Genomic DNA, 26787 nt, shown 5'->3' with positions numbered 1-26787 from the left:
ACAGTCTTCCTCTCATAGCGATGGAGCTCCAGGCCAGGGGTTCTCAGCCAGGGCAGTTCTGCTGCCGGGGGACATTTGGTGATGCCTGGAGGCATTGTAAGATGCAGTTAAACATCCCACAGAGCCCAGGACAGCCCCCACAACCAGAGCAGCATCAGTGCCCAGCGGGGAAGTAACCCCAGCTCACCGCCCCCCCCTCCCCTCCACCTTCCCACCAGCACTCACTGCATTCCACTTTCACAATAGCAACTGAGAAGGGGGTGTACACGTTGAGGAGCTTACAGTCCCATGAAACAGCTCTGAGAAAAATTAAACCATCACCCTGGTAAACCAAGATAGATTAACATCCTAGCAAGTGCAACTCTCAGAGTGTGTACACACAGACAAACAAAGTAACAAAATCAGACTCAGTCAGCCTGGGGCAGGTCTTCACCACCACCTGTCAGGGGTGCCAGCTGCCAGAAGAGCTCCCATCGCTGCCCCAGAGTCCCCTGCTTGCCTGGAAAATGCTCTAGGTCAGAGCCACATCAGGCCCCCTTGTCGACGGAAATAGCCTTTGAGGTGGCCCAACCTCTGTGCCTATGGGTGTGGTCGTGCTGGGGGGCAGGGGGTACCTGGATGGGATGTGTGTTTGTGTGTGCTGTGCTGTGTGCACACGTGTTGTGAGTGTGGCATTGAGAGGGATGGGAGCAGGGCAAGGTCTGCCCTGAGGCTGGGAGGCGGTACAGGGGTCCCGACGGGGTGGGCTCTGGCGGGGTGTCCTAATCCTGCACACCCGGACAGGCCTGGTCCTGGAAGGAGAATGTGCTGGAGTCGGGGACGTCAGGGCGCTACACGGTGGAGACAGTCAGCACCGAGGAGGGTGTCATCTCCACGCTGACCATCAGCAACATCGTGCGAGCGGACTTCCAGACCATCTACAACTGCACCGCCTGGAACAGCTTCGGCTCCGACACGGAGATCATCCGACTCAAAGAGCAAGGTGGGGCTACCAGAACCGCCAGGGATGCGGACCATGGCCTCTCCTGGCCAAAGGCCGGGCCCCAGGCAAGGCCCTCCAGGGTCCTGAGGGGACAGAGCGTGCCTACGTGTACAGGCAGGCGGGGGACATGGGGGGAGGCGGTGGCGGCGGCGTGGGGGGGGGGCGGGGGGGGAAAGATGCTTCCTCACCTGCCATGAAGCCTCCGGCGGTCGGCAAGAGCATCTGCCCTTGGCCAGACCAGGAAGCTGCTCGGGTGGTGGTGCCTCAGGCAACCACAGAGGAAGCCCAGCTAATGGCCAGGATGAGTCACCCCACGTTCCCCAGGGCCCTTCGGGGGTATCCCACGGGGTGCATGCACCAGAATGGGTGTCTTGGGGAACCTGGCCCAGCCCTTTAGGACAAGTCAGTTCAGTTGCCCCAAACCCAAGGGTGCCCATGCTAAGCATAGGGCTGTCCAATCCCTGCCCGGTGTGTGTGTTGGGGGACGGTGGAGATGCTGTTTCCCCGGGACACAGGAGATGCATGGACCCCTGTGCTCCGAGGGAGATGCCAGCCAGAAGGGCAGCACTGGACAAAAGGGCTCAGAGCTGCTGGGCTGTTGCGGTGGGGGGAGTGGAGGGGGAGGCTAGGGGGCAGGGAGGCTCACCCCTCTGTGACTCCATGTGAGACTGCCCAGTGCCTAGAAAGGAAGATGCTGAGGACTAGTCTCTGCTCCAAGGTCTCAGCCTCAGAAAAGCACAGCGGCACGGTTCGACAAATATCCATCCGCACGCTGGGTCCTGAGACAGGATGCAGATGAAGTTAGTCCAGGGCAGACCGGACGGTCCAGGGGGCCTTGGCCCTGGCAGTCTCTGACTCCCTCCAAGATGAAGGCCCACCCACAGGCCGACAGGCCCTGGAAGAGATTCTGGGCCAAGCAGATGGTCTCAACTGGGCCCCTGGGGCCTCAGTGCTACCCTGGGGGTCACCCATCGCTACCCAACACCTCTTCCCTGATAGGTGCTGCTTTGCATAATGCTTTGCACATAATTTGCATATCATCCACACATCATCCCAACCCTCACGGCCCCCTGTTGCTTACCCTCCGTGTCTTCCCCTCAGCTCCCCGACTCCTCTGCCTTCCCGTTAGTGTTCTCACCCCCGCCTCCACCTCTCTCTCTGGTCCCACCCCTCTGGATGGAGTCCCCAAGTCAGCCTGAACGAACTCCACGTTCAGTTCGGCTAGCCTGGATCTGAGGGGTGTCCCGGACTCGCGATGCAGGAGAGGGTCCCCAACATCAGACCCTCCAGGTGGCCGACCCCCAAGTCCCACCCCGCCCCGGCCAGCCAGGCCCTGGCTGTGGACGCTTGCTTTATTTCCAAACAGGTTCGGAAATGAAGTCGGGAGCCGGGCTGGAAGCAGGTACGAAGGAGACATGAGAACTCCCTGGGATGGGGGAAGGGACCGCTGGGCTAGTGGGGGAGGGAGCCCGCAGTGGGGGGAGGGAGGCCGGTGCAGGCCACTAACTTCTCTGCCCTCCCCCCATCTTGAGGGTGTAGCGCAGTCAGAGCAGCAGGGGGAGGGTCCCCAGGCAGCATGGGTCTAGGGACCCCAGAGACCTGTCTCCTCTGTCGCTGCCCAGGACACCAGCTCTTGCTCCTCCCCCTCTTCCCTCCCACCCCTCCCCTTCTGAAGTCCTGGCTCCGCCCCCTGGAGTCAGCTCGCCCGCCTGACTCCTCTGGCCTCTCGACATCACCACCGCTTGGCCATCGCTTCCGGGGACACCAGGGCCCCCCAGCCCTGCTGTGGCCTGCATAATCCATGCTAACCCCACGCTTTCCGCTGGCTGACTCCTTCCCCACTCCTGTGTTCCTCACAGAATTGTCATCTCGCTACTAGGCTGAGGCCACTGGGCAGGCACCCGGTAGCCGAGGGGACACTGGGCTCCCTGGGTTGAGTTGTTCTTAGGACTCCGCAGGAGACGACCGCCCCCACCGTCCAGGCAGAAACCCAGAACAGAGAATCAGGACATGGCAAGCCAGACCCCACAGGGTTGACAAAGGCCGTGCGGAAGGTGTGGCGTCCTTTGCCCTAGTTCTCGCACCCCACTGGCCCAGAAGGTGCTAGGGGTGGTCAGTTCTGTCAGCAAGCTCTGGATGGGCCCCACAGGCAGACGGCTCCTTTAAGAGCACCAGTTCCGGCCGGGGAAGCTCCCAGAGGCCACACTGTATCAACTCCTGCTGCATTCTCCCTGCCACCTCTCAGGGCCCCTCCTGGCACTGAGCTGGTATTGCTCTCTCTCTGCATCTCTCCTGCGTCTGTACACTCATCTGAGCTCCCTGACACCTTCCTTGGTGGCTGAGATGCCTCGTGCCCAGCCCACCTCCTCAGATGGAAGGGAGGCTGAGCCAAAGTGTGGCCCCTCCATCCAGTCCCTCTCCAAGAACATCTAAGGGGAGCTCTGTCCTGAGAGGGGCAGCCTGCACAGGTGACCCAGGCAGGGAGGGAACACACACAGGTAGGCTGCAGAGGGAATGGCACCCTTGGGTCCCCCACCCCCACGGGACCCTCTTCCCCTGCCCCCATCCATCCACTCAGGACAGTTCTCCAGATAAGACGGCACCCCCACCCCCACCCCAGCTGTTAACCACTTGAGGAAATGTGGCCTCACAGAACACGAGAGTCAGAGAGCACTTTAGATACCGCTTACCTGGTTCTCTGGTTTCACAAGTAAGGCACTGAGGGCCGGAGATGTCAAGGAACTTTCCACCGTCATCCTTTGGCTCTGAGCTCAGCAGAGACAAGACCCGAGTTTTTCTAAGGAGACTGCCTAGGCGATTAGGAGAAACTAAATCCAACCCAAATTAATAAAATTTAGGAGTTCCCGTTGTAGCTCAGTGGGTTAAGAATCCAGCTAGTATCCATGAGGGTGCGGGTTCGATCCCTGGCCTTGCTCAGTATGGGTTAAAGATCCTGCATTGCCGTGAACTACAGCATAGGTCGCAGATGTGACTCCAATTGGACCCCTAGCCGGAACGTCCATATGCCACGGGCGCGGCCCTAAAAAGCCCAAAAATAAAATCAAAAAATGAAAAATTTTTAATTTAAAATTTTTTTAATTAAAAGAATAAAATCAGTGAATGCCCAAAGCAGTTTTCCTTTTGTAATAACATTAAAACCTGGAGAGAGGAGTGCCTAGGTGGCCTAGCAGTTAAGGACTTGGCATGGTCACTGCTGTGGCACGGGTTTGATCCCTGGACCAGGAACTTCACATGCTGCAGGAGTGGCCAAAAAAAAAAACAAAAAACAAAAAAAAACCCTGGAGACAGAATCATCTCACTGTCAGAGCAAGCTCACAGGGCTGGCTGAGCTCAAGGCCATTGTCTCATTCCTAACAATTGAGATCAGCCCAAAGGCCTCCCATTTTCAGTCCCTGAGTGTTTGCCACACCCACCTCCTCCCCATCACATCCCCTGCCACTTCTACCCAGGTCTCAGCCACCAGTAGGCTGGTGCTGAATGGGCCAGTGTGCAAGTTCCAGGCTGGAAGGAAGTCCCAGCATGGTGGTCAACCTGCCAACCATTGGGCACCCGCTCCTTCTGGAAGAGGAACCCACCCCCCTTCCCAGCAGCATCTCCAGGGGCTGGTCTGTGGGATTCTTCCTCTCTTTAAAGAAAAGAGCAGGGAGTTCCCTTTGTGGCTCAGTGGTTAGCGAATCCGACTAGGAACCATGAGGTTGTGGGTTTGATCCCCGGCCTCGCTCAGTGGGTTAAGGATCCGGCGTTGCTGTGAGCTGTCGAAGACTCGGCTCAGATTCCAAGTTACTGTGACTCTGGCGTAGGCCAGCGGCTACAGCTCCAATTAGACCCCTAGCCTGGGAACCGCCATATGCAGCGGGTGCAGCCCTAGAAAATACAAAAAGACAAAGAAAAGAAAAAGAAAGAAAAAAAGAAAAGAGCAGTGAAACACGAGAGGCTAACCTCCAGCCCAAGACAGATACCTGGAGTCCCCAGTCATCCACACTGGGAATATGGGATCAGGGAGGAAGCTGAGTCTCTAAAAGGGACTTTCCTCTCCTGGCATCTATGGGGTCCTCCTTCCCACATAGAAGCCAGAGCAAAGGCTCAGATGAGCCTAAATGCCAGGCTCGGTGCCAGCCCCTTGGAGGCAGGTGCTATAATCATCCCATTCAACAGAAAAGGAAAGAGAGGTAAAGTACGGTGCTCAGAAGGGATGGCATCTGGGCCCTACAGAGGAGGTGAGATTTGGAGAATGTCATATGATACAGGATTGCGGGGGAGGGAGGAACCTGGATTTGAGCTGGCTCTACTGCAGCTGTGTATCCTTCACCAAGTCACTTGACTTCTCTGGACCTCAGGATTTCCATCTACAAATGGGAAGCATGGACGCCAGGAGCCCTAAGCTCTTCCTGCCCCTGTATTCTCTAATCGTTCTGTTCCCCCAGGGATTACTCAGGGCCCCACATCATGTGCTCCGGCTCCCTCTGCAGCCGCAGAAGGGTCAGGACTGTCTGGAAGAGCGCCCACCCCACCCCAACAGCAGCCTCCCCACCCCCATCTCTACTTGGCTAGAATCTCGGCAGGGAATAAAGGTTTTCCTCTCTCTGTGCGGGGAGCCAGGACTCCTGCCCAGAGAACTGACCTAGGAGAGACGGGAGCAGGGCTGGGCCTCTCTCCTTAGAGAGGTGGGGGTAGCCAGGATCCTGCCCTCTGGCCGCTAAGACTGGCCTCTGGCGGCCACCACCTGTGATGCCCAGACCCTGAGGGGAAGCGGCCTCAGACCTGAAAACCCTCCAAAAGCTGTCTGTCCACGCTCACTCTCTCTGCACTTGGGGAAGAGAAGGAAAAAGCAAACCGAACAAACAGAGGCAATGATTATAGTCATTTTCCCAAAAGCCTGGGCTTCTGACTCTGCAGCCACTGCACCACGGATGCTCCTGATTTAATACCGCAGAGAGCTCGATTGCACCCAGGCTTGCCTCTCATCTCCCGCATTCCCCACCCCTCCTGTGTCTGCTTGCCTGCCTGCCCCCCACTCCCCACTGCTACCCATCTTCCCCGGTTCTGCCCACCCCCTCCTTCATCCCCTGTCCTGCCCGGGCTGACCACAGTTGGATCCTGCCCGGTCCTGCCCGGGCCCTGTGGCCTTTCCCAGAAGCACCCACGCACAGTGGTCTGGCCCCAGCTTGGCAAGGGCTGCGCCCGCGGAACTGGGTGAGATCCCAGGGGGTGGGGAGGAGAGGGGGGCATCCCAGCTCCCTCATCCGTGTGCCTGCTTCTCTCCCACAGAGTCCGTGCCGATGGCCGTCATCATTGGGGTGGCCGTAGGAGCTGGCGTGGCCTTCCTCGTCCTTCTGGCAACTATTGTGGCCTTCTGCTGTGCCCGCTCCCAGAGAAGTACGGGAGGGAGAGCCGGGAGCTCAGGGAGGGGGACAGAGAAAAAGGCCAGGCTTAGACTGCCCCGGAGAGCAAGTAAGCTGGAGTGCAATGAGCAGGGGCCCTACCAGCGCTGTCAGCTGCTGGGGCAGGGATGGGGTCTTATGTGCCTTTTTACGTGAGGTGCTTTGCGTGGCATCTGCTATATAGGGGGTGCTCGACTGATGTTGAGCTGGACGAAAGTGAACTTCACCCTGCAGGGCTGTCAGCTAGAACCTTGGATTGAAAACACACAGCATCGGGAACTGTATTGAGATCAGGGAGGGGGGTGGGGGTTGGGGTGGGGGGGTGATCTTTGCCCTCCAGGATCTGCTAGTCTAACCAGAAAAGCAGGTCACCCACATATGAGAAAGAAAATAGGGATTCAAGGAACTGCTTTGCACAGACTTTTAGAAGTCTTTAGTCATTAGCAATAAAATGCCGGTATTTGTGGGCTCTTGAACCATGTGTGCCAGGAGATTTCATCCTGGGCGTAGCTCTGAAGTTTTGTGTGATAGACACGTGAAAGGGTGAATGGGACGGTGGGGACAGTGAGAACAACACAGACACAGTCTTCTGGCTCTGCCTCTTCTACCCCATGTCCCGTGGGAGGCAAGCCCAAGACTCCACCTGGCTCTAACCATCTCTGAGCATAAGGTACAAAATGAATGATCAAAGTAAGCCTGTGCCCTCCCTCCCTTGGCAGCCTTCACGTACTGGAAGAACGCTGCCTGTGTCCTCCCCTCCAAGCTCAGCAGCCTGACTCTCGAGGGCCCCCAGTGATGTGGTCCCAGGCCCTCCCTCACCACCTGCTCAGTGGACACCATAAGGGGAGCGTGTTGTAGCAAGAATCTTCTAACAGAGCTCCCCAGGTATAAATCGGCTTCCTCCCCTGGAGGCCGCAAGCTCTCCATCACTGAAGCATTGAGAGCATCTCAGAAGCTGGACCACCACATGCCAGGACATTTCTGCTTTGGGCAGGAGGTTGACCGTGGGATCTCGAGGTCCTTTCTAACCATCAGATGTGTGATTCTCTGAACAGGGAGATGAGAGCTTGATAGAGTAGGTCAGGGAAGATTTCTAGAAAGAGGTGAGAATTTAGTAGGATGACGAGGTGGATGGATGAATGAGGATGACTGCCAAGCCGCGGGAGCAGCCGTGAAAGGCTAAGGGGCAAGCAAACAGGAGCCAACAGAGGCAGAGCTCTGAGGCCCCAACAGCCCACAGCACCCAGACCGGTGTTTTGTTACTGGGGGGCCTTGAAACTGCTGAGCTCAAGGGCTGGAGGGTAAACTTGAGGGGAGGGGGGAACTGAACACTTAGGTCCGAATGCCTGAGATAACAACTGAATCTGTCGTCTACACTTTCCTATTTTATGTCCAGATCTCAAAGGCGTTGTGTCAGCCAAGAATGATATCCGGGTGGAGATTGTCCACAAGGAGCCTGCCTCTGGCCGGGAGGCTGAGGAACACCCCACCATCAAGCAGCTGATGGTGAGAATGCCACCTTGTCCCCACACCCCCCCGCCACTTCTGTGCCCTGAAGGTCCCAGAACCAGAGGCCTCCTGATGCTCTAGACGGTCCTGAGAAGCAAAGCATCAGTCAAGACGTGCTTCTCCCCCAGAACAGGCCAGGCACCTACAGGCAGACCCAGGAGACCCTGCAAGTTCAGTTCCAGACCCACAATAAAGCGATTCACATAATTTTGGGGGGTTTCCCACTACATCCAAAAGTTATGTTTATACTGTTCTGTAGTCTATTAAGTGAGCAATAGCATTATGCCTTCAAAAACGTACACACCTTAATTAAAAAATACTTTATTGCTAAAAAATGCTAACCATCACCTGAGCCTTTGGCGAGTCGAAGCAGTAGCATCAAAGATCACCAATCACAGATGACCATAACAAATATGATAATAATGGAAAACCGTTTGAAATATCGTGAGAATGACCAAAATGTGCACAACGTGAGCAAATGCTTTTGGAAAAAATGGTGCCAATTGACTTGCTCCATGTAGGGTTGCCACAAACCTTGGATTTATAAAAAATGAAATATTTGCAAAGCGCAATAAAACAAAGTTTGCTTGTATTCTGAGCCAGCAGAGATTTATGGTGCGTCTACTATATTGCGCTTGGGGTTCCAGGAGACTCGAAGCATCTAAGATGCAGACCCAGCTTTCAAAGACCCCAACTCTTCTGTAGGGAGAGGAGATGTGCATAAATTGCCACAGTGTGTTGTGATACAACATACAACCCTACACACACTTATTATCACTATTCAGTACATGCCCTGCTCCCCACACTCCCCCAAAAGTCTGCAAACAAGCATAAATTCCTCCTGGGAACTGGATTGCCTATCAGCAGCACACTCATAACTTCTCCAGCCAGCCCAAGGCCACTCTCCTTCCTCCTGGTCCCCACTGATGGACCAGAACCCATCCATCTGTCCAGACAGAATCCTGGAAAACCCTGCTAGAAAACTGGTGCCTACCGTGTCACGGTTGTAGGATGCTGGAGTAACAGCAGTGAGCACAGGGGTCAAGAGCAGGGGCCTCTCTGTGTCTCAGTCTCCTCATCTAGGAAATGGGGTGAAGGTCATGGTACGCGGGGCCAGGGTGAGGGTTCAGTAAACCCCTGAAGAGCCTGGAGCCCTTGGGACCCAGTGAGGGCTCAAGGAAGAGTGGCTTATTTGCATTGCTGTGAAGTCACCTGTGTCCTTATGTGTCTCCGCGAGATGGTGAGCCTTACTCATGCCTGTGGCCCCAAAGCCTTATACAGTCCCTATTAGATGCTCAGCAATGTTTAAATCAATGAAACTTTCTCTGCTGCCTTTTTTCCATCCAAATGATTTTCAGGTCCTATCCATTCCACTTCTGACCCTTTTCAAATCGGTGCCCCTGTCTTGGTGCCCACTGTCATTTCTCAGTACAGGCCTTGCCATGGTTCCCCTGGTCCATGACAACATCCTTCTAAGTGGTCCCACGTTCTAGTCTTTTACCACTTTCCTCTCCACCCTGCAGAGTCCCACAAAAGGTCTTTCAAAAACGCAAATCTGATCCTGTTACCGTCCTACTTAAAAGCCCTCGGTGGCTCCAGATCTACTGGACATTCCCACTGCCAAGCATGTCATCAAGGTCCTTCTTAGGAGGCGGCCGCTGGCCATCCCAGCTCCATCTTCCTGCCAAGAGCATCTGGCCCTCAACACCCCAAAGAATTTACAATCCTTAGCCTCAATCTTCTATGCCTCAGAGGCTTTGCGCTGCTGGTCCCTCTGCCTGTTGCTTCTGTCTGTTGAATTGCACATTCTCCTAGGAGAGTCAGCTGGAATGTCACCTCCTCCAGAATTTTCCAGGCTTGTCCCCCGACGGCTGGCAGAGCTACGTGCTTTCTGCTCTCCCCAGACACTCCGCATGTTCCTCCTCATGGTTCATTGCTCTAATTGCATGTCAGCCTCCCCATTTATCCCAGAGATCCTCAAGGGCAAAGGTCTCCAAAGGTCTACTTCTCCCAGGCCTAACACAGCGCCTGACACAGCAGAAAGCTCAGTCTTACAAGGGAGGGGACCACAGCCCAGACCTGGGCAGGAACAGACATCTCCGTAGATGAGCTTAATCAAGTCTGATGTGGAAGCACCCACACCTGCCCTTCATCCCCAAGGGACCTGCCATCTCTCCCCCCCCCCGGGGTGGGGATGTTCTGACTGCCTCAGAGTGTTTCCACGCCACTCCCCAGCCCAGGCCCTCAGAAAAGAGTGGGAGTCACGCAGGGTGTTCCCAACATGGTACAGTGGGTTAAGAATCTGACTGCAATGGCTCAAGTCCCTGTGGAGTCTTGGGTTCGATCCCAAGCCCCTCCATTGGGTTAAAGGATCCGGCATTGCTGCAGCTGCAGCTCGGATTCAATCTCTGGCCTGGGGAACTTCCATGTGCCGCGGGTGCAGCCGTAATAAATAAATACATTTTAAAGAGGGGGTGCAGGTCACTCAGTGGTCAGTTAAGAGTGGAAGATAACCCCAGCAGAGGAACCCGCTGAGGTCTCCCCTTGGGGCAACCTTCATTCCTCCATCCCCTTCACCCCCGGCTGCGATATGGCCCCAACACTGAGCAGAGGCAGGCTTAGAAGTTGAATCTGATGGAAAGGAAGAACTCAATCCACATAAACCCACAGCATTTACTGGAAAATGAAAAAAGTAGTGTCAGTGGGAAGGTAGCAGGATGAAGGAAGGCACTTTGGCTGCTTCTGAGGGGCTCCAAAAAGAAATCAGGAAATGAGTCACAAATAAAAAAACCCAGGAGTTCCCATCATGGCTCAGTGGTTAACCAATCCTACTAACCATGAGGTTGCAGGTTTGGTCCCTGGCCTTGCTCAGTGGGTTAAGGATCCGGCATTGCCGTGAGCTGTGGTGTAGGTCGCAGACGCAGCAGACACTTCTGTCAGGTGCAGAAGTGAAAACAGGGGATTTGCGTTCTGTGCTACGAGACAGGCACCAATGTGGCTCTTCAGATTAATTAATAAACCCACTGCAGGTTTGCTTTCTTTTTTGCCATCAATCAAATTATTAATTTTCAGTAAGTTAGAGCTTCATTCATTCATCTGACATAAACAGAACATTTGTGATAGCCCTACTGTATGTCAGGCACTGAGCTAGGCACTGGCAAATCAAAGAATTAATAAAACATGATTGAATATGATTCCACTCCAACAGGATTTTGGTTGGTGACCACAATCTATAAGGCGCTGTACCAGGTGTGCTGGGAGCCATAAGAGGAACAGGAAGACATCTTTGTCCCCAGGCTCTGTTTGGTTTTTTTGTTTGTTTGTTTGCTTGTTTTTGACTTTTTGCCTTTTCTAGGGACACTCCCTCGGCATATGGAGGTTCCCAGGCTAGGGGTTTAATCGGAGCTGTAGCCACCAGCCTATGCCACAGCCACAGCAACGCGGGATCTGAGCCACGTCTGCGACCTACACCACAGCTCATGGCAACGCCGGATCCTTAACCCACTGAGCAAGGCCAGGGATCGAACCCGAAACCTCATGGTTCCTAGTCGGATCCGTTAACCACTGAGCCACGACAGGAACTCCTGTCCCCAGGCTCTGTTAAGGAAGATAACTTTGAATCTTCTAAGTTCTTGCTGCGAATAACAGGAGAGGCCCTAGTTGCCATTGTCTTGCAGGTAGTTCAGTGATTGCTTCCGCAGGCCTTCAGGAAGGCCACCACCAGGGATAAGGCTACCTGTGGGGCACTAATCCCTCCCCAGAGGTTCTGTAGTTATTTATCTACAGGTCCACCTCCCTGAGGGACACAGCTGATTCTTAGTGTATCTGGATCTCTGTTTGCCTGGCCCTGAGCGCAAGGCCTGGCCTGAAAATCAGTAAATGCTTGGTGAATTGAATTGAATCAAAAGGAAATCTCTGGAGGTGATAACACTAGCCCAACAGAAGAAAGTGGGTCTTAGAGACCTGCCCACATGCACCCACCCCTCTGTCACCATCTCTCAGGAGGGGGTGGGGTAGGGGCTCAAGAACAACCCTGAGATCTGGACTCTCCTCCTGGCAGTGCAACGTGGGGGGAGAGGAGACAAAGACGGCAAGCCTCTGTTGAGTTCATTTCTCCAGCTTTTCCTTGGAGAGGGGGATGGAGAGTTAGCCCACCTCCCACCCACTGAGCAGCCATTTTTGGGTTGTAGATGGACCGGGGCGAATTCCAACAAGATTCAGTCCTGAAGCAGCTGGAGGTGCTCAAAGAAGAGGAAAAGGAGTTTCAGAACCTGAAGGTAAGAAGAGCCACCGGTTACCACACAGCCTGGAGTCTGGTCTTCAGCTCTGACGACCCAAGCTCCAGATCCAGGCAAACAAGAGCAACAAGTAGAAGAGAAAGGCCAGAGGTGACTGTGGGGACAGGTGCTTGTCCTCTCACTAAGGTGGGACAGTCCCCCATAAACCAAGGAGGCCAGAGAGTTAGGCTGAGGTCTCACAGGTCTCCCACCTCCCACAGCCTCCTCACCAGGAACATCTTTAATGAAATGTCAATGTTCTAAACTAAAACAGAAAACAATGAAAGCCTGGTTCTCACAGAGCCTTGAGCCGCCCTGACATAACAAGAGTCAAGACATACCCCCCCATTCCCTTCAGCACCTCCCCTTTCTGCTGCCACTGACATGGCTACCAGCCACCTCTGCTTTGGGTCCCTACCCCCACCCCCTGGCGCCAGGCTAATCCTCCTTTATCCCCCGCCTCCCCTCCCTGGCTGTCCCCTTCCTCTTGTTTGTCCTTGGCCCTCCCCATGTAGGATGGGACTGGCTCAGCCTGGAGAGCCAACCCCCCCACACCGCCTTCAGGGGGGGCTCCTGCCCAGGGATGTGACCTGTTCTTCCTCTGGCCCCCCAGGACCCCACCAATGGCTACTACAGCGTCAACACCTTCAAGGAGCACCACTCGACCCCCACCATCTCGCTGTCCAGCTGCCAGCCAGACCTGCGCCCAGCGGGCAAGCAGCGGGTGCCCACGGGCATGTCCTTCACCAACATCTACAGCACGCTGAGCGGCCAGGGCCGCCTCTACGACTACGGGCAGAGGTTCGTGCTGGGCATGGGCAGCTCGTCCATCGAGCTCTGCGAGCGGGAGTTCCAGAGGGGCTCGCTCAGCGACAGCAGCTCCTTCCTGGACACGCAGTGTGACAGCAGCGTCAGCAGCAGCGGCAAGCAGGACGGCTACGTGCAGTTCGACAAGGCGAGCAAGGCCTCGGCCTCCTCCTCCCACCATTCCCAGTCCTCGTCCCAGAACTCCGACCCCAGCCGGCCCCTGCAGCGGCGGATGCAGACTCACGTCTGAGGATCCCAGACCTTGGGCGAGGGAGGGTCGGGAAGGGGCCAAGGGCGCTGGCTGGCTCTGCAGAGACTTAGCGGAGGACCCCAAAACCAGCCGCCTCCAGGACAGCCCCGAGGGCCTCTGCCACCACCCTCCTCCGCAGCTGCGATCGATCGGCACAAATATGGGCCCAGCTGCAGCGTGTCCGGGGCGTGAGAGCGGGGCTGTGGTCAGAAGCTGCTGCTGAGCGCAGAAGGCTCCGCGCGGGACGCTCCGGCCCCGGCCCTTTCCTGGAGGCCTTTCCTCCGCTTGCAACTCCCGCGGGCACTAGAGTGGCTCTAACTCTGCTGTAATGAAACTGCCCTCCATGCGCCGGGCTCCCAATGAGCTTACCCCTTGCTGCCCATAAGCCCCACCCCTGTGCCTGTGCTCCTGTACAGCCCTGGGGAGCGGGGGTCAAGCGCTTCCCCGGCACTGAGCTAGCTGCCCCAGAGCCCCCAGCGCCCCCTGCTGCTCACAGCCCGGACCCACAGGCTGAGAAGCCAGATACGGCCCTGCCACCACACCGGCCCAGAGCCCATCCCCAATTCGTTTGGTGTTTTGTGTCCATACTCTTGCAATTCTGTCCTTGGACTGGAGGCCTCTCAACTCTGAGGTGGGACTGGACCAATCAGAGACTGGTGTCTGGGAGGGAGAGGGAGGGAAGGAGGGGGAGTGCGACACTCGGGGACCCTTCTCCACCCTGTGCAGCTCAGAGCTTCCCCACCCATCCCCCTTCGTGTACTCCCCGCCTCCCCTCAGCACATTCGGAGACAATACAAGGAGTGTGAGAGCTTCTCTGGTCAGGGTTCTTGAAAGAGCTGTTGCAAAGACTGTGTCCGGGGAGAGGTGGGGGTGGAGGGGACTAGAGGGCAGGTCTTTAAGGTGATGAGACCCGCCTTCTCAGCCGAGCCTAGATTCACAGAAGAAACCACCCACCCTATCTTCAGTCAGTCCCCAGGGGCCAGAGAGAAAGCATATCTGCACCATACTCCTACCTGCCATCCAAGATTAAATGTCCCTTCTGTCCTTTTGTTCCTGCAGGGCCACGGGAAGACCCCAAACACTCAGAGTATGCTTTGGGCACCCCCCTCCCCCAGGGTTCCTTGCAGTGCTTCCATTCAGTTTTCTCAGACAGTGGATAGCTCTGCTTGTGGTGGCCACAGGACCTACAGGCAAATTCCCCTCCTCGCAGGCGTGCCCCACCAGGCACCCGACTCACGCCACATACAGCTCAGAGGGCAAGGGCTCAGGCTGCATTGGAGGGGTCCTTCTAGGTCTTTCTCTCAGCAATATTCTGCAAGGGAAGCTCCCCCTGTTAGGGGTTCAGGGGGGGATGCGCTCTTCAAAGAGCCTGTGCCACCAAGCGCCCCAAAACACTGAAACTCAAATAATATCTTAAGAATGGCCTTGGTGTGGGAAGCTTGATGTGGTGATGGCAGACAGGGCCAAGGTAGAGTGCTGGCCCAGCAAGCAAGATTCAAATGGAACTCTGGAGAAGTCCCACTGTCCCCAAAGGAAGGTCCTCCTAAGCTTTAGCCCCTCTCCTCCAACCTTCCCAAGAAGTCCTTACGCATCATGGGAACCTTCATCACAAAAGCCTATGCTTCTTTCCACACATAGATTCCTTGGATGGCCCCAAGCCACAGATTCTATACATAACCTTCCTAGCACTTCTACCCAGAGGATTTTTCTGCTTCTGCCTTATTTCCTATTGCCTCAACATCCCCCCACCGCCAGTTCTCTAGATATCTTCCTTTGCATCCCCCAAGCCCAAGGGAGTGGAAAAGAATAAGAAATATAAGTGTACGTCCCGGTTCCACATCCTGCTCCTGGTACCATTTCTGGCCCAGCACAGATGCCCCTGTGTGCTCTAGGTTAATCAAGCCTTCTTCCTTCCTATATATGCTTTTCCTTTGCTAACAAGGAATAAGGATCTAAGATGTGATGCAAAATGCTTTGGTGTGCTAGAAGGAGAAGAATGACCTAAGAAGATTTCCCCAATCGTCTCTCCTGGCCTTCCCCACTTGGAGGTGGTGGGAAATCTAAACCTAATCCTCACTACAGCCTACCTTAACCCCTCGCCACATGAACAACCCCCCAACTACAGCTGCCATAATAGGCTGGAGGTGCCTACTCTTTCTTGAAACCCAAGGTTATGGCACAGAAGAACCAAGAGAACAGGGAAGAAACTGGATCTCCCAGAGAATAGAACCCTCTTCCCCCTCTGAAGCCTGACCCTCCCGGGGTGGGAATGTGGCTATTGTGGCAGATGGGGCTTCACGGTGCCCACCATGAGGGGGAGGGTGCAAAAAAGCTGGTAAAGGAGTTCCCATCATGGCGCAGTGGAAACGAATCCAGCTAGGAACCATGAGGTTTGGGGTTCAATCCCTGGCCTCGCTAAGTTAAGGATCCAGTGTTGCCGTGAGCTGTGGTGTAGGTCACAGGTGTGGCTTGGATCTAACATTGCTGTGGCTGTGGCATAGGCCAGCGGCTACAGCTCAGCTCTGGTTCGACCCCTAGCCTGGGAACCTCCATATGCCGCGGGTATGGCCCTACAAAGAAAAAAGAAAAAAAAAAAAAGGTAAAGGGAAGTGGGGTTTTTGTTGTTGTTTTTTAATTAAGTCAGTGGGAGCCCTGAATCACCCTGTAGGCGATTTCAAATTAACTGAAATGAGTCCTTCACAATGGTAATCTTATTTAATTCTCACAATTCTACAAAGTATCAGCATTTTACAGACAGGAGAGTGAGGCTGAAAGAAGCCACAAGACCAAGGTCACAGAGCTAACAGACAATAAGCACAAAGACTTAAACACACATGCTTTCCTTTGAAATGTTTCCTTCCTCCACTGCAAACCCAAGGCCGCTTTCATCCTAGAATGCGATGAAAATGGCCAATGTGAAAGGGCCATGAACTAGGACCCACTCGGGGACAGGCTGAGCAAGAACAGGCCACAACTGCAGTAGGAGGGCAGGCCTGGCATCCTCCCCCTCCAGTCCCCAAATGACCTGGGACGACCACAATTCCCTGGGAAAGCTTGTCTGTGAATCACCCCACCCATCCCAAGGCCAGGATCCAGTTTTCTGATAGCTTTACAATTTGTCATTGGCTCTGAATGATTGGATGGGAGCCCAGTTTCTAACTCTCAGGCTCGCTATCAGGCTGGAAAGGCCAGGATTATTTCCACTATGTCTTCAGCGTTCATGGAATAGGAAATGGTCTCACACCAAGCCCTGGAGCACCACAACAAACCCATCTCTGATGGAGACTATTAAGACAAGTGCTCTGAAGGAATAGGTCTTGAAGCTGCCTTTGAGTTACCAGAGTGGAGAGGAACAGGAGAAGTAACAGCAAACGTGGAGCTCCCGTCGTGGCGCAGCAGAAACGAATCTGACTAGGAACCATGAGGTTGTGGGTTTGATCCCTGGCTTTGCTCAGTGGGTTAAGGATCTGGCGTTGCCATGAACTATGGTGTAGGTCGAAGACATGGCTTGGACCTGATGTTGCTGTGGCTGTAGCATAGGCTGAAAGCTATTGCTCCCATTTGACCCCTAACCTGGGAATCTCCATATGCCACGGGTGCAGCCCTAAAAATAAAAAACCCGAGCAAACGTAATTCGGCCCTGGAAGATTTCTCAGACAAGAGAAAAGGAATCAGTGGGGATTCCATTTCTCACTTCCTACATGGGGAGGGTCACACATGACGCATGGTGTTTGCTATTATGGGATCAGAATTGAAATGGCAAGATACACACTCCACCAGCTCCATCAGCCCTTCCCAGGAATCCATTGCGGTTTCTGATGGCACCAGAAAAAAAAGACAAGGGGGAGCCCTGTGATTAGTTCCTCTCTAGGAAGTTTCCCTATAAAATAAACTCTTTATTAAAATAAAAGTATAAATATTTAAATAAAAACTATCTTAATTTACATATCAATTTTTATTTAAAATGCCACTTGGGGTGCCTGTTTATTTCCCCTTTAAAAAAGTCTTTTAGCAGTTCCTGCTGTGGTGCAGTGGGTTAAGAATCTGACTGCTGCGGTTCAATCCCTGGCTTAGCGAAGTGGGTTAAAGATCCAGCATTGCTGTTGTAGGTCACAGCTGTGGCTCAGATTCAGTCCCTGGCCTGGGAACTTCCATATGCCGAGGGTGCGGCCATTAAAAAATAATAATCATAATTTTAAAAGCCCCTTAGAAGCCTCGTGTGGAAATAGTTTTTAGGAGATGTAACCACATACCAGCCATTCGTAGCTTCAGCATCCAAAATACAAGCAGCCTCTAAGAGTCACTGATAAAACCCTCCCTCGCTCTGACAATTACTTCTCATGCCCAGCAAGTCTCCACTCATCTTTTCTCCAACCCCCTCTGTTTCCATCTTCCTAACTAGGTCATAAACTGGGAGAAATGAGAAAACCCCAAGCTATCCTTCTTTCTAAAAACAAGGATGTGTCTTCCTGGCTGAATACATGTGTGCTGTCCGGGGGTAGCGGGGGGGAGGCCATCCACACTTTCTCTCTCTAACTGTTGTCCTTCCTGGGTCTGTCTCCCCCTCCTCCTTATCGACAAAGTCTTGGACACACTCTGCAAGGTTTCATGCCACAGGCCTTGAAGTTTTCACTTCTATCACAGCCCTCATCTTTAAAAAGCCTTTTGTGAACACGTGCCATTCACATCCCTGGTGCCCGTATCTGCCTGCCATTCCAGGTTCCCAGAGCTCCTCTGTAGGACAGTCTGCCGGGCCCACCCACAGGGCTGGGACAGCCTCAATCCCTGAGCCCAAGGCCTCCCTTTTGATTAGGGAGCCCCAGTCACACAAAGGCATCTTTTTCTGCTGTTCCTCACCTGATGGCCCTTGAAATGTCTTGGAATGCTATGAGAGCACTCTCACCGTGCTCCTTTAGAGCTCTCTTCTTTGTGGTGAATCTCCAAGCATTAATGTTCAAAGACAGGAAAGTAGTCTCAGGAAACAGGACTTTGGTGGAAGAGCTGGGGTCTTATTCAATGGACCGTCTCTGAAATCTACTCGCCGTTGTGCAAGAGAAAAAGTGCTACTCAGGATAGGTGCTGAATATAGAGATATGTTCCCCTGTGGGTCACCCTCGGTTAGGCAAAGACAAGTTCAAGCGGACTAAGTTCAAGATAGCACCTTAATGGAGTTCCCTCAGGGCTCAGCAGCTTAAGGATACAGCATTGTCATTGCTGTGGCTCTGGTTACGGCTGTGGTTCAGGTTCGATCCCTGGCTCCAAAACTTCCCTACGCCACGGGGCACAGCCAAAAAAAAAGAGAAAGATACCATCTTTACACCACCTTTATGAAGAAATTGAAAGGCTAGGGCCTGGCTTCCCAAGGACTGAAAAACAAATTCATGACACTAGTAGGTGTTGCTCCTGGGAGAAATACTTGAATGAAGAAGGCATTAGAGATAAAGTGATACCAATAAAGATTCAGGACTTCTACAGCAGAGTTTCAGAAAACAATTTCCAATCTGACTTTTGTTTAAAAGCTTCTCTAGGAGTTCCCACTGTGGCACAGTGGAAACAAATCCGACTAGGAACCATGAGGTTGTGGGTTCAATCCCTGGCCTCGCTCAGTGGGTTAAGGATCTGGCGTTGCCATGAGCTGTGAGGTAGGTTGTAGATGCAGCTTGGATCTGGTGTTACTGTTGCTGTGGCTGTGGCATAGGCTGGTCGCCACAGCTCCAATTAGACCCCTAGCCAGGGAACCTCCACAGGCCGTGGGTGTGGCCCTAAAAAGATAAAAGACAAAAAAAAAAAAAAAAAAAAAAAAGCTTCTCTAGCTCTCTTGCCATGCAGGGTTACAAGGGGAACACAGATCTACAGCGAAAAAGGCCAAAACTGGAGAGAGTCTCCCTACCAGACTGTAACTTGTCCTCTTGTGATATTTTTCTTCAGGAGAGAAATGCATTTTTAAGCAAGTGAAGACACTCCTTAAGTGTTAAAGTTGGTGACGTTTGTAAATAGTGTTTTCAAAAACTAAATAGTGTTTAGGCGGTTCTGGAACAGCTCAGTTCAACTTCGATCCCCTGGGGCAATTTCCCTCCCAGCCTTGCAAGATTGAGAGGAAGCAGTGCCTTCCTTGAGGGGTGCAGTCCTTTACATTGTCAGTCTTCCTTGGGAACCTGAAATCTGGCTCCCTAAATTTAGTTGCCCCTGAAAACGTTGGCCAATCCTCTGTGTTAACCCTCCTAGAGGAGACCATGGTCTCCCCAACCTGTTCGCAGCTCCCTGCAATCCCTGTACTTGAAGAGGTGAAACCCTCCAATACACAGGGGCTTCCCCAAGTCTGACATCTAACCAGACCCAAGGTTCATCTCCCCGCCTCATTTCTCAGGTGCAGGATTCCCATGAACTTTAATGAGAGAGATAAGCTTGTTGAGAAAGAACTGGACAGGAAAATGGGTTAATAACTACTGATGTATACATACACAGATCCTCCTTAAACAAATTTGAAGTTGGAAAGATTTCCTGGAAACAAGTCTGATGTAAAACCATGGAAATGCTCAAAACTGATAAATAGGTTTGTTTGGGTTTTTCTAGTTGAAGTATAGTTAACTTACCATGCTGTGTGTATAGTGCAATGTGATTCAGTTATACATATTCTTTTTCAGATTCTCTTCCCTTATAGGTTATTACAAAACGGATAGTTCCCTGTGCTCTATAGTGAGTCCTTGTTGACAAACAGTTTTCTGAAGCTCTAATTGAGATATCAAAATGGGGAGTTCTCATCGTGGTGCAGCGGAAATGAGTTTGACTAGGAACCATGAGGTTTCAGGTTCGATCCCTGGCTCTGCTCAGTGGGTTAAGAACCCGGCATTGCCCTGAGCTGTGGTATAGGTCGAAGATGTGGCTTGTATTTGGCACTGCTGTGGCTGTGGTATAGGCCGGCAGCTGTAGCCCTGATTCAAAGCCTGGGAACCTCCATATGCTGTGGGTGTGGACCTAAAATGCAAAAAAAAAAAAAAAAGAAAAAAAAAGATATCAAAATGGTCATATGGGTTAGGAGAGAGATTACCAATTCTGAGGGTGTATCTTAGTTAGGAACCTACCCTGGTATGTTGCATGGCAAGGAAATGGATAATGCCACCAAGAAACCTCATTGTCCAAAAACCCCTAAGGACATCTAACCTCAACTTGAAAACCACTGCCAGAGAACCCTTTGAACTCAGTTCATTACTGGATTCTGCAAAGCCTGCATTTGAGCCCCCTCACCAATGTCTTACCCTACTTAGCTTGTGAGTGACTTGAAGACCAAGACTTTTCTGTAACTAGCTGTACCTGGGCATAAGTCTGGCTCTCCAGATGTGCCTCACCTGTTCCATACGCTTTCAGTATTTTCCATCATGCCAGGCATCTTTCCAATCCAATATTTAGATCATACTTTACAGGCTACACACTTTCTCCAGACATATTCCCACTAGATCCTTAAAACCTCATTGTGAGACAGACCAACGTAATCACTGTTTTACAGATCATATGACAGAGGACGCTTGTGCAAGAGCTTAAACCTTACTGCCTCACTGACTGCTTCCAAGCACAAGCTTTTCGTAGGCTGGCCAGTCTCAGGGGGGAAGGCAATTGGCTGTACTCACGTCCTCGAAAAAGTGTAAACAAACACCGGAAGTGTTCCAAATTAAGGCACACCACTTTGAATGAATATAGATCATTTCAATGTCTTGCTGGTCTAGATAACGACCTAAACACTGTCTTACCCAGCTAGGCGGTCGAGCTGGGAGCCCCTTCCCTTCTCTGGGTCTCTGCAAAGGAGAGATGGGACTTCAGAGCCTAGACTGGATGCAGCAGATCTCCTTTGCTCCATCGCAGCCCTAGGCAGTTTCACTCCCGCCCCTGCAGGGAAGTCAACGTAGGTCACGTGAACCAACCCAGCCTGAGTTCTGAAGAGCCCAGGGAGACATCGGCTGAGAAAACAGGCACGCAGCAAACCGGGGAGACTGGCGCGAACTCTATGGCTGTTGCCAGGACGGGAACCAGTTGCCAAGGAGGCGCCAACCTCTCAGCACCTCGAGAGGCCTTCCGGCTGACTGCGGGAAAAGCTCAGCTCCTCCGCGGCCAGATCCGCGCCGCACGGAGGACGCATGCGCGCCCCAGCCTCTGCTGCCCCCTCCCCCCCGCCACCTCCGCCCGCGGGAGAAAACTGCGCGTGCGCCTAATTAACGCGGCTCAAGGGCATCAGGGATTAGGATGGGCTTTGCACGCAGACGGTTGAGTTAGTGGAGGCCCGTGAGATCATCCTGTAGTCTAGACGACTAGAGCAGTGGTTGCGGGAGCTTGTTAAAATGCCAGATTCCTGGGCCTCATCCCCAGCGGCTTGGGTAAAACCCAAGATTCTCCATTCTCAAATCACGCCCAGATAATTCCGGGGTAGGTGGTCCTCATTGGCCGGACCCGCCCTCTTGTTTCAAGGAATGTAGGAGTTGGAGCCGAGACATGGAGAAGTGATCAGCCCAAGGCCCTACAGAATTAAGTGGCAGAGCCCGGAGTAGGACCCAGTTTGTGGATTTGAACTTAAGTGCCTTCCCTGCTGTGCCCTGCTTCCTCCTCTGCCTCCTTTCTGGGGCATGGCTTAATCAGGACCAGAAAGGCTGGCTGGCAGGCGGTTCATTCGCATTGGTCAGGCTAACTGAAGAATGAAAGTCCCTTTCTCAGAACACCAAAGAGCCCCATCCAGCAACTCACATCCAAGTTCCACTGCCTGCTCTGATCTTGAGCGTACTGCCTTCCATCTGCCTAGGGGTCAGAGTACCCGGAGAAAGGTGAACCCACCCCCAGGGAACAATGGCCAGTTTGGGGGTAGACACCCCCTCCCAATACACACTCCTGTAATTGTGAAGGGCTGCCTGAGTGTGGCATGAATGTAAAATGCTCCCAGGTCTACAAGTGTGTGTGGAGTTTGGGGATGGGGGGTGGGTATGTTTGGATTCTGGCGCAAGTTTAGGCACATCCAGTAACAGGCAGTGGCCCCAGTCCAGGACAGCTGGATCATATGTGCTGACAGCCACTTTCAATGGCCTGGATGGGGGAAATGGACACTCCCTTGCATATCCTCACGAGAAGCAGCTGGAGAAGCACCAAGAATCAGCAGAGCTGAGATCCCCCGACACACTCAACATACCCATCAGAGTCAGCCCGGTCACCAGGACAAAGCCTGGGACACGAAGCTTGCGTGTGTGGATGGAAGAGTCTTGGGGCTGCAGCCCTATTTGTTTTCAGAATCCACCTACCCCCACCCAGGCCTTCCCCCCCGGAAAGAGCAGCTAGCCAAGTGGTTCTGCCAGACTTCTGACAGTGCAGGCAGTTTGCCGCGATGAGCCTCAGGACCATTCTATGGAGTGAGGATGGGTGTTGTCAAGGCCACTCCGACACCTTGTTGAGAAGGGTGCCCTCTTCCTCTGTTCCTCCCAAACCTCTGCCCCGCCTTATCCGTCCTGTCCCAGCCTAACTATTCAAAACCTCAAAGCTCAACTCTTTCTGAGAAAGCCAAGAACACAGCTGTGAGTCCTTTCCCTCTGGGGGAAGTCCAGCTCTCCTTCCTGGCTCCAGATGTAAAGGAACAGCTGTGAGAGTGGCGGGAAGCCCAGTTGGCGGCTAAGCAGGGCCTGGGAAGAGGGGGAACAAAGTGGGGTGGAGACCCGGCAAACAATGGGGTTATCACACTTTTAGAGACCTGGGGGAGGGGGGCAGGGGGAGGAAGTCTTGCCAGTCCCTCAGATGCTGCCCGTGCCCTGCCCATCCCAAATCTGGCTGCCTGGGCCACTGGCAGGACTTTCTGTTAACTCCATTTTATGACTCCCATTTAATCTGAGAAGGGAAATTTGGCTTTGCCTGTCTACACCCATGTCCTCAAACACACACCTCCAAGCATGAGATTTTGGAAACAAGGCTGGCGAGGGAGAGGAAGGGAGGTGGAAGAGGGTTCTGGAACTCCCACCTGGCCCCCTTCTGCCCCTCTCTTCCTCTGAGAAGTAAACCAGGATGCAGATGTCAGGCTAGGTGTTCCACAGACGGGACCGCTTGCTTGCCAGCTCCACTAAGGTGACAGTGCATGACCTGACACCAACCTAGCACTCTACTCTGTTAGTAATTATTTTCTGAATAACCCCGGCCCGCTCTGGGTCCCCCTGAGTATTTAACAAGCCTGTCCACTGCCCAGCGAGGGGCCCACGGCTGAGTCTCACTTTCCGTCCATGTCTTCTTCAATCTGAAAGGACACAGGGTATCATTATAGCTGCTTCTGTTTTAGGAAAAATAGTTTAATGATAAACGTAATATCTTTTAGGTCCCCTCCTCCATGGAATCCCTGTGCCAGTGCTCTTCCCATGCCTGCTGGGACAGAGCAGCCCCTCTCAGGAGGTGACCACCCACTCCAGACACCCCTCCTCCTGGGGATGCCTGCTCTGGGTCTAGGCCCCGTGATGGGTCCATCACTTCTGTTTTTATAAAAAGTGGGCAGAACACTGTAATATGCCCCCTTTTCTGAATGCCATGGGACCAGCCCACAGCACTTTCCTACCCCTTAATTAAATAGCCCCATTAAATAATCTCCTGGTGCTGGCAGAGAGAGGGGGCCACGGCAACTAGCCCTGTGCCTTGGCCGGGCTCCTGCAGCCCCAGGGCCTCCACCCTGACTGACTCTGGCCTCCACCAGAGCAGCCAGGGCCACGGCCTCATCGCCGACCTGGCCTCCTCCCCACACAGGGAAGGGTGAGTCCAAGTGGGTCATGCCGGCCCCAGGCACCCCCACAGCCATGGATGGGGGCTGCTCAGCAGGGTGAGCAGACGGACGGATTCAGCTCCTGTCCAAGTCAGAAGTATGTGAGGTTCTTGACCGCTCCGATTTCCAGCATCCGCTTGATGGCCAGGGCCTCTTGGGAGACATTGTGGCCTGACCACTGTGGAGACAGCCAAGGAAGCAAACTGAGGAATTTCCTCGGAGCTCCCTGGGCTGCCCATGACCCCACACCCTGGGAGCTCCGTTCCCTGTGCCAGCTCTCAGAAGGTAGACGGAATACAGAGGATGCTGGCCTGGAAGTTCAGATGCCTCCATTCCAGTGTGACCTCGCTGTGAGCCATCTCTGGGCCCCTAGCACCACCCTCGCTCGCCCAGTGTCCTCAGGCCACTCCACACCACCCAGTTCGCCAGCAAGGACCACCTACCGCCATGGACTTGATGGTGATTTGCTCATAGTAGTGAATGGACTCCTTCTTGTTTTGGGCATCTGGGTAGCCGAAGCCAGCAATGTGCACCAGGTCACACAGGTGGAGGGCCAGGGTGATGGCCAGCAGGCCCGTGGTGGGCTTCTGAGGGACAAGGGGTGGGGTAGATATTAGAGAGAGTCTGCTTCTTTCTTTCTCTATTTTTTTTTTTCTTTTTCTTTTTCTTTTTAGGTCAGTACCTGTGGCATGTGGAAGTTTCTGGGCTAGGGGTTGAATCAGAGCTGCAGCTGCCAGCCTACACCACAGCCACAGCAACTTGGGATACAAGCCACGTCTGCACCTATGCCACAGCTTATGGCAATGCTGGATCCCTAGCCCACTGAGCAAGGCCATGGATCAAACCTGCATCCTCATATATGCTAGTCTGGTTCTTAACCCGCTAAGCCACAACTTGAACTCCAGGAGCGTGCTTCTTTCACCACCTCTAGGCCAGCGCTCTGCAAAGGGTCTTCTATTGTGGAAATTTTCTTCATCTGTGCAGACCTAGCTAGGAGTCACACGGGGCTATGCTGCTCAGGAACCGAACTCTGTATTTTACTCAACTTTAATGAGTTAAAATGTAAATTTAAGTAACAGCACATGGCTCGTGGCCACCATACTGCACAGTATAGCTCCATATATCTGGGGTAGGTTTGGGCCTCTGGAGATGGTGATGGCAATCAGGATGACAATAATGACAACAATAATAATAATATCTATTGCTTTCTGAGCACTTACTATGTATCAGGCACCATGTGAGTGTTTTACCCAGGATATCGTCTCATCCAGCCCTCACAAAAACACTCAGAGGTAGATAGTGATCTTAGCCCCATCTTACAGGTGGAGAACGGAGGCTTCCAGTTATGAAACAGGTCACTCAAGAACTGGAAAGGTTCTGGTCTCCATCTTGGAGTAACTCACTTCTTTCCAAAGCCCTGGGGCCCTCCCAGTCCCAGGGTGTGTCCCCTTCACGAGGGTAGGCTCTCCCCTTCTGTAAAGTGGGGACAGCCGTCCCTCGCCCCACTGGATGGGCTGCTCTGAAGACCTCACTTTCCCCTTCCCTGACTTCTCCACGAGGATAGGCCACCTGATACTCCAACCTCACAAACCACCTTCCTCAGCTGGGACCACCTGCCTTCCAGACCATTGCTGTACCCACTTCCATCAACAGCCCACCCCCTGGACCTTGTCAGACCGCCTCAGGCTGGGTTTTCCCCAGTGCCCCTTTCTGAGCCGTCCTATCTGTCACTTCCTGCCCAGCCTTCCGTTTCAGCCCTGTTGCTTTTACCACCACTGTGTTATCTCATGCAGTTCAGACCTCTGCCTGAACACATATGCATCACCTTATAGCCAGCTCTGCCTGGACATGAGCTCCTCAAACTCACCAGACTCTCCTCCCCACCCTGTATTAGTGAAACATATCACCCCTCCCCCAGGTGTCCAAGCTGGAAACCTAGCACTGTCCTATATTTCTCAATGTCCCCTTAAAATAAATGCTGTAGCAGAATTCTGAGATGACCCCCAGTGACCCTCGCCCTTGAGAGTGTGTGTAGCCTATGAATATGATGCAATATATTACACTGAGTTATATTGCTTCACATGGCACAGGAGACCATATGATATGAGATATCCAGGTTGGCTTGACCTAATCACATGAGCTTTTACATCTGGGTCTAGAAACCAGCAGTGGAGGAAGTCGGAGATGTGAAGCACAAGAGGGGTTTACCATGTGTTGCTGGCCTGAAGTTGGAAAGGGCCAGACAGCAAGGAATCTGGAAGCCCCCATGAGCTAAGGGTACCAGCCCCAGGTTGAAAGCCAGCCAGTAAATGGGGACCTCAGTCCTGCAACCACAAGGAACCAAGTCCTTCTAAGAACAAGAATGAACTTGGAGGAGTTCCCACTGTGGCTCAGTATTAATGAACCCGACTAGTATCCATGAGGATGTGAGTTCAATCCCTGGCCTTGCTTACTGGGTTAGGGATCCAGCATTGCTATGAACTGTGGTGTAGGTCATAAACAGCTCAGATCCCACACTGCTGTGGCTGTGGTGTAGGCTGGCAGCTACAGCTCCAATTCAACCCCTAGCCTGGGAGCTTCCACATGCTGCAGGTGTAGCTCTAAAAATAAAAAAACAAGAACGAACTTAGAAGCAAATCTCCTCCTCACACCCTGGCCTCCAGAGCCTCCAGACAAGAACCCAGTGGGCTGCCAGCTTGATTTCAGCCACATATATCCTAAGTGAAGAATCCAGCCATGCTGTGCTGGACTTCTGGCCTCCAGAACTATGAGCCAGTAAACAGGTGCTGTTTTAA

General features: G+C 53.2%; 2 protein-coding genes across 16 annotated transcripts in view; one reads left to right on the top strand and one right to left on the bottom strand.

The window, feature by feature from the left end:
- Positions 1-14040, top strand: part of KIRREL3 (kin of IRRE like 3 (Drosophila)) — a 572756-nt gene extending 558716 nt beyond the window's left edge. For 2 of the 5 annotated variants that reach the window (XM_021063115.1, XM_021063116.1), the window contains 6 exons: positions 784-982; positions 2349-2384; positions 6272-6454; positions 7781-7890; positions 12084-12170; positions 12784-14040. In XM_021063115.1, the coding sequence (XP_020918774.1) occupies positions 784-982; positions 2349-2384; positions 6272-6454; positions 7781-7890; positions 12084-12170; positions 12784-13227 (1059 nt within the window). In that variant the 3' untranslated portion in view covers positions 13228-14040. The remainder of the gene's footprint in view (positions 1-783; positions 983-2348; positions 2385-6271; positions 6455-7780; positions 7891-12083; positions 12171-12783) is intronic. The other 3 variants (XM_021063118.1, XM_021063119.1, XM_021063117.1) reach the window with 3 other exon arrangements.
- Positions 15928-26787, bottom strand: part of ST3GAL4 (ST3 beta-galactoside alpha-2,3-sialyltransferase 4) — a 49053-nt gene continuing 38193 nt past the window's right edge. For 10 of the 11 annotated variants that reach the window (XM_021102153.1, XM_021102151.1, XM_005667497.3 and 7 more), the window contains 2 exons: positions 24436-24579; positions 15928-24170 (listed from right to left, as the gene is read on the bottom strand). In XM_021102153.1, the coding sequence (XP_020957812.1) occupies positions 24084-24170; positions 24436-24579 (231 nt within the window). In that variant the 3' untranslated portion in view covers positions 15928-24083. 11 annotated transcript variants of the gene reach the window in all.

Source organism: Sus scrofa, chromosome 9, assembly GCF_000003025.6.
Source record: "Sus scrofa isolate TJ Tabasco breed Duroc chromosome 9, Sscrofa11.1, whole genome shotgun sequence".
In the NCBI taxonomy this organism is placed as follows: Eukaryota; Metazoa; Chordata; class Mammalia; order Artiodactyla; family Suidae; genus Sus; species Sus scrofa.
Note: the sequence above shows the minus strand (reverse complement) of the source record. Positions and strands in the feature narration are given on the sequence as shown.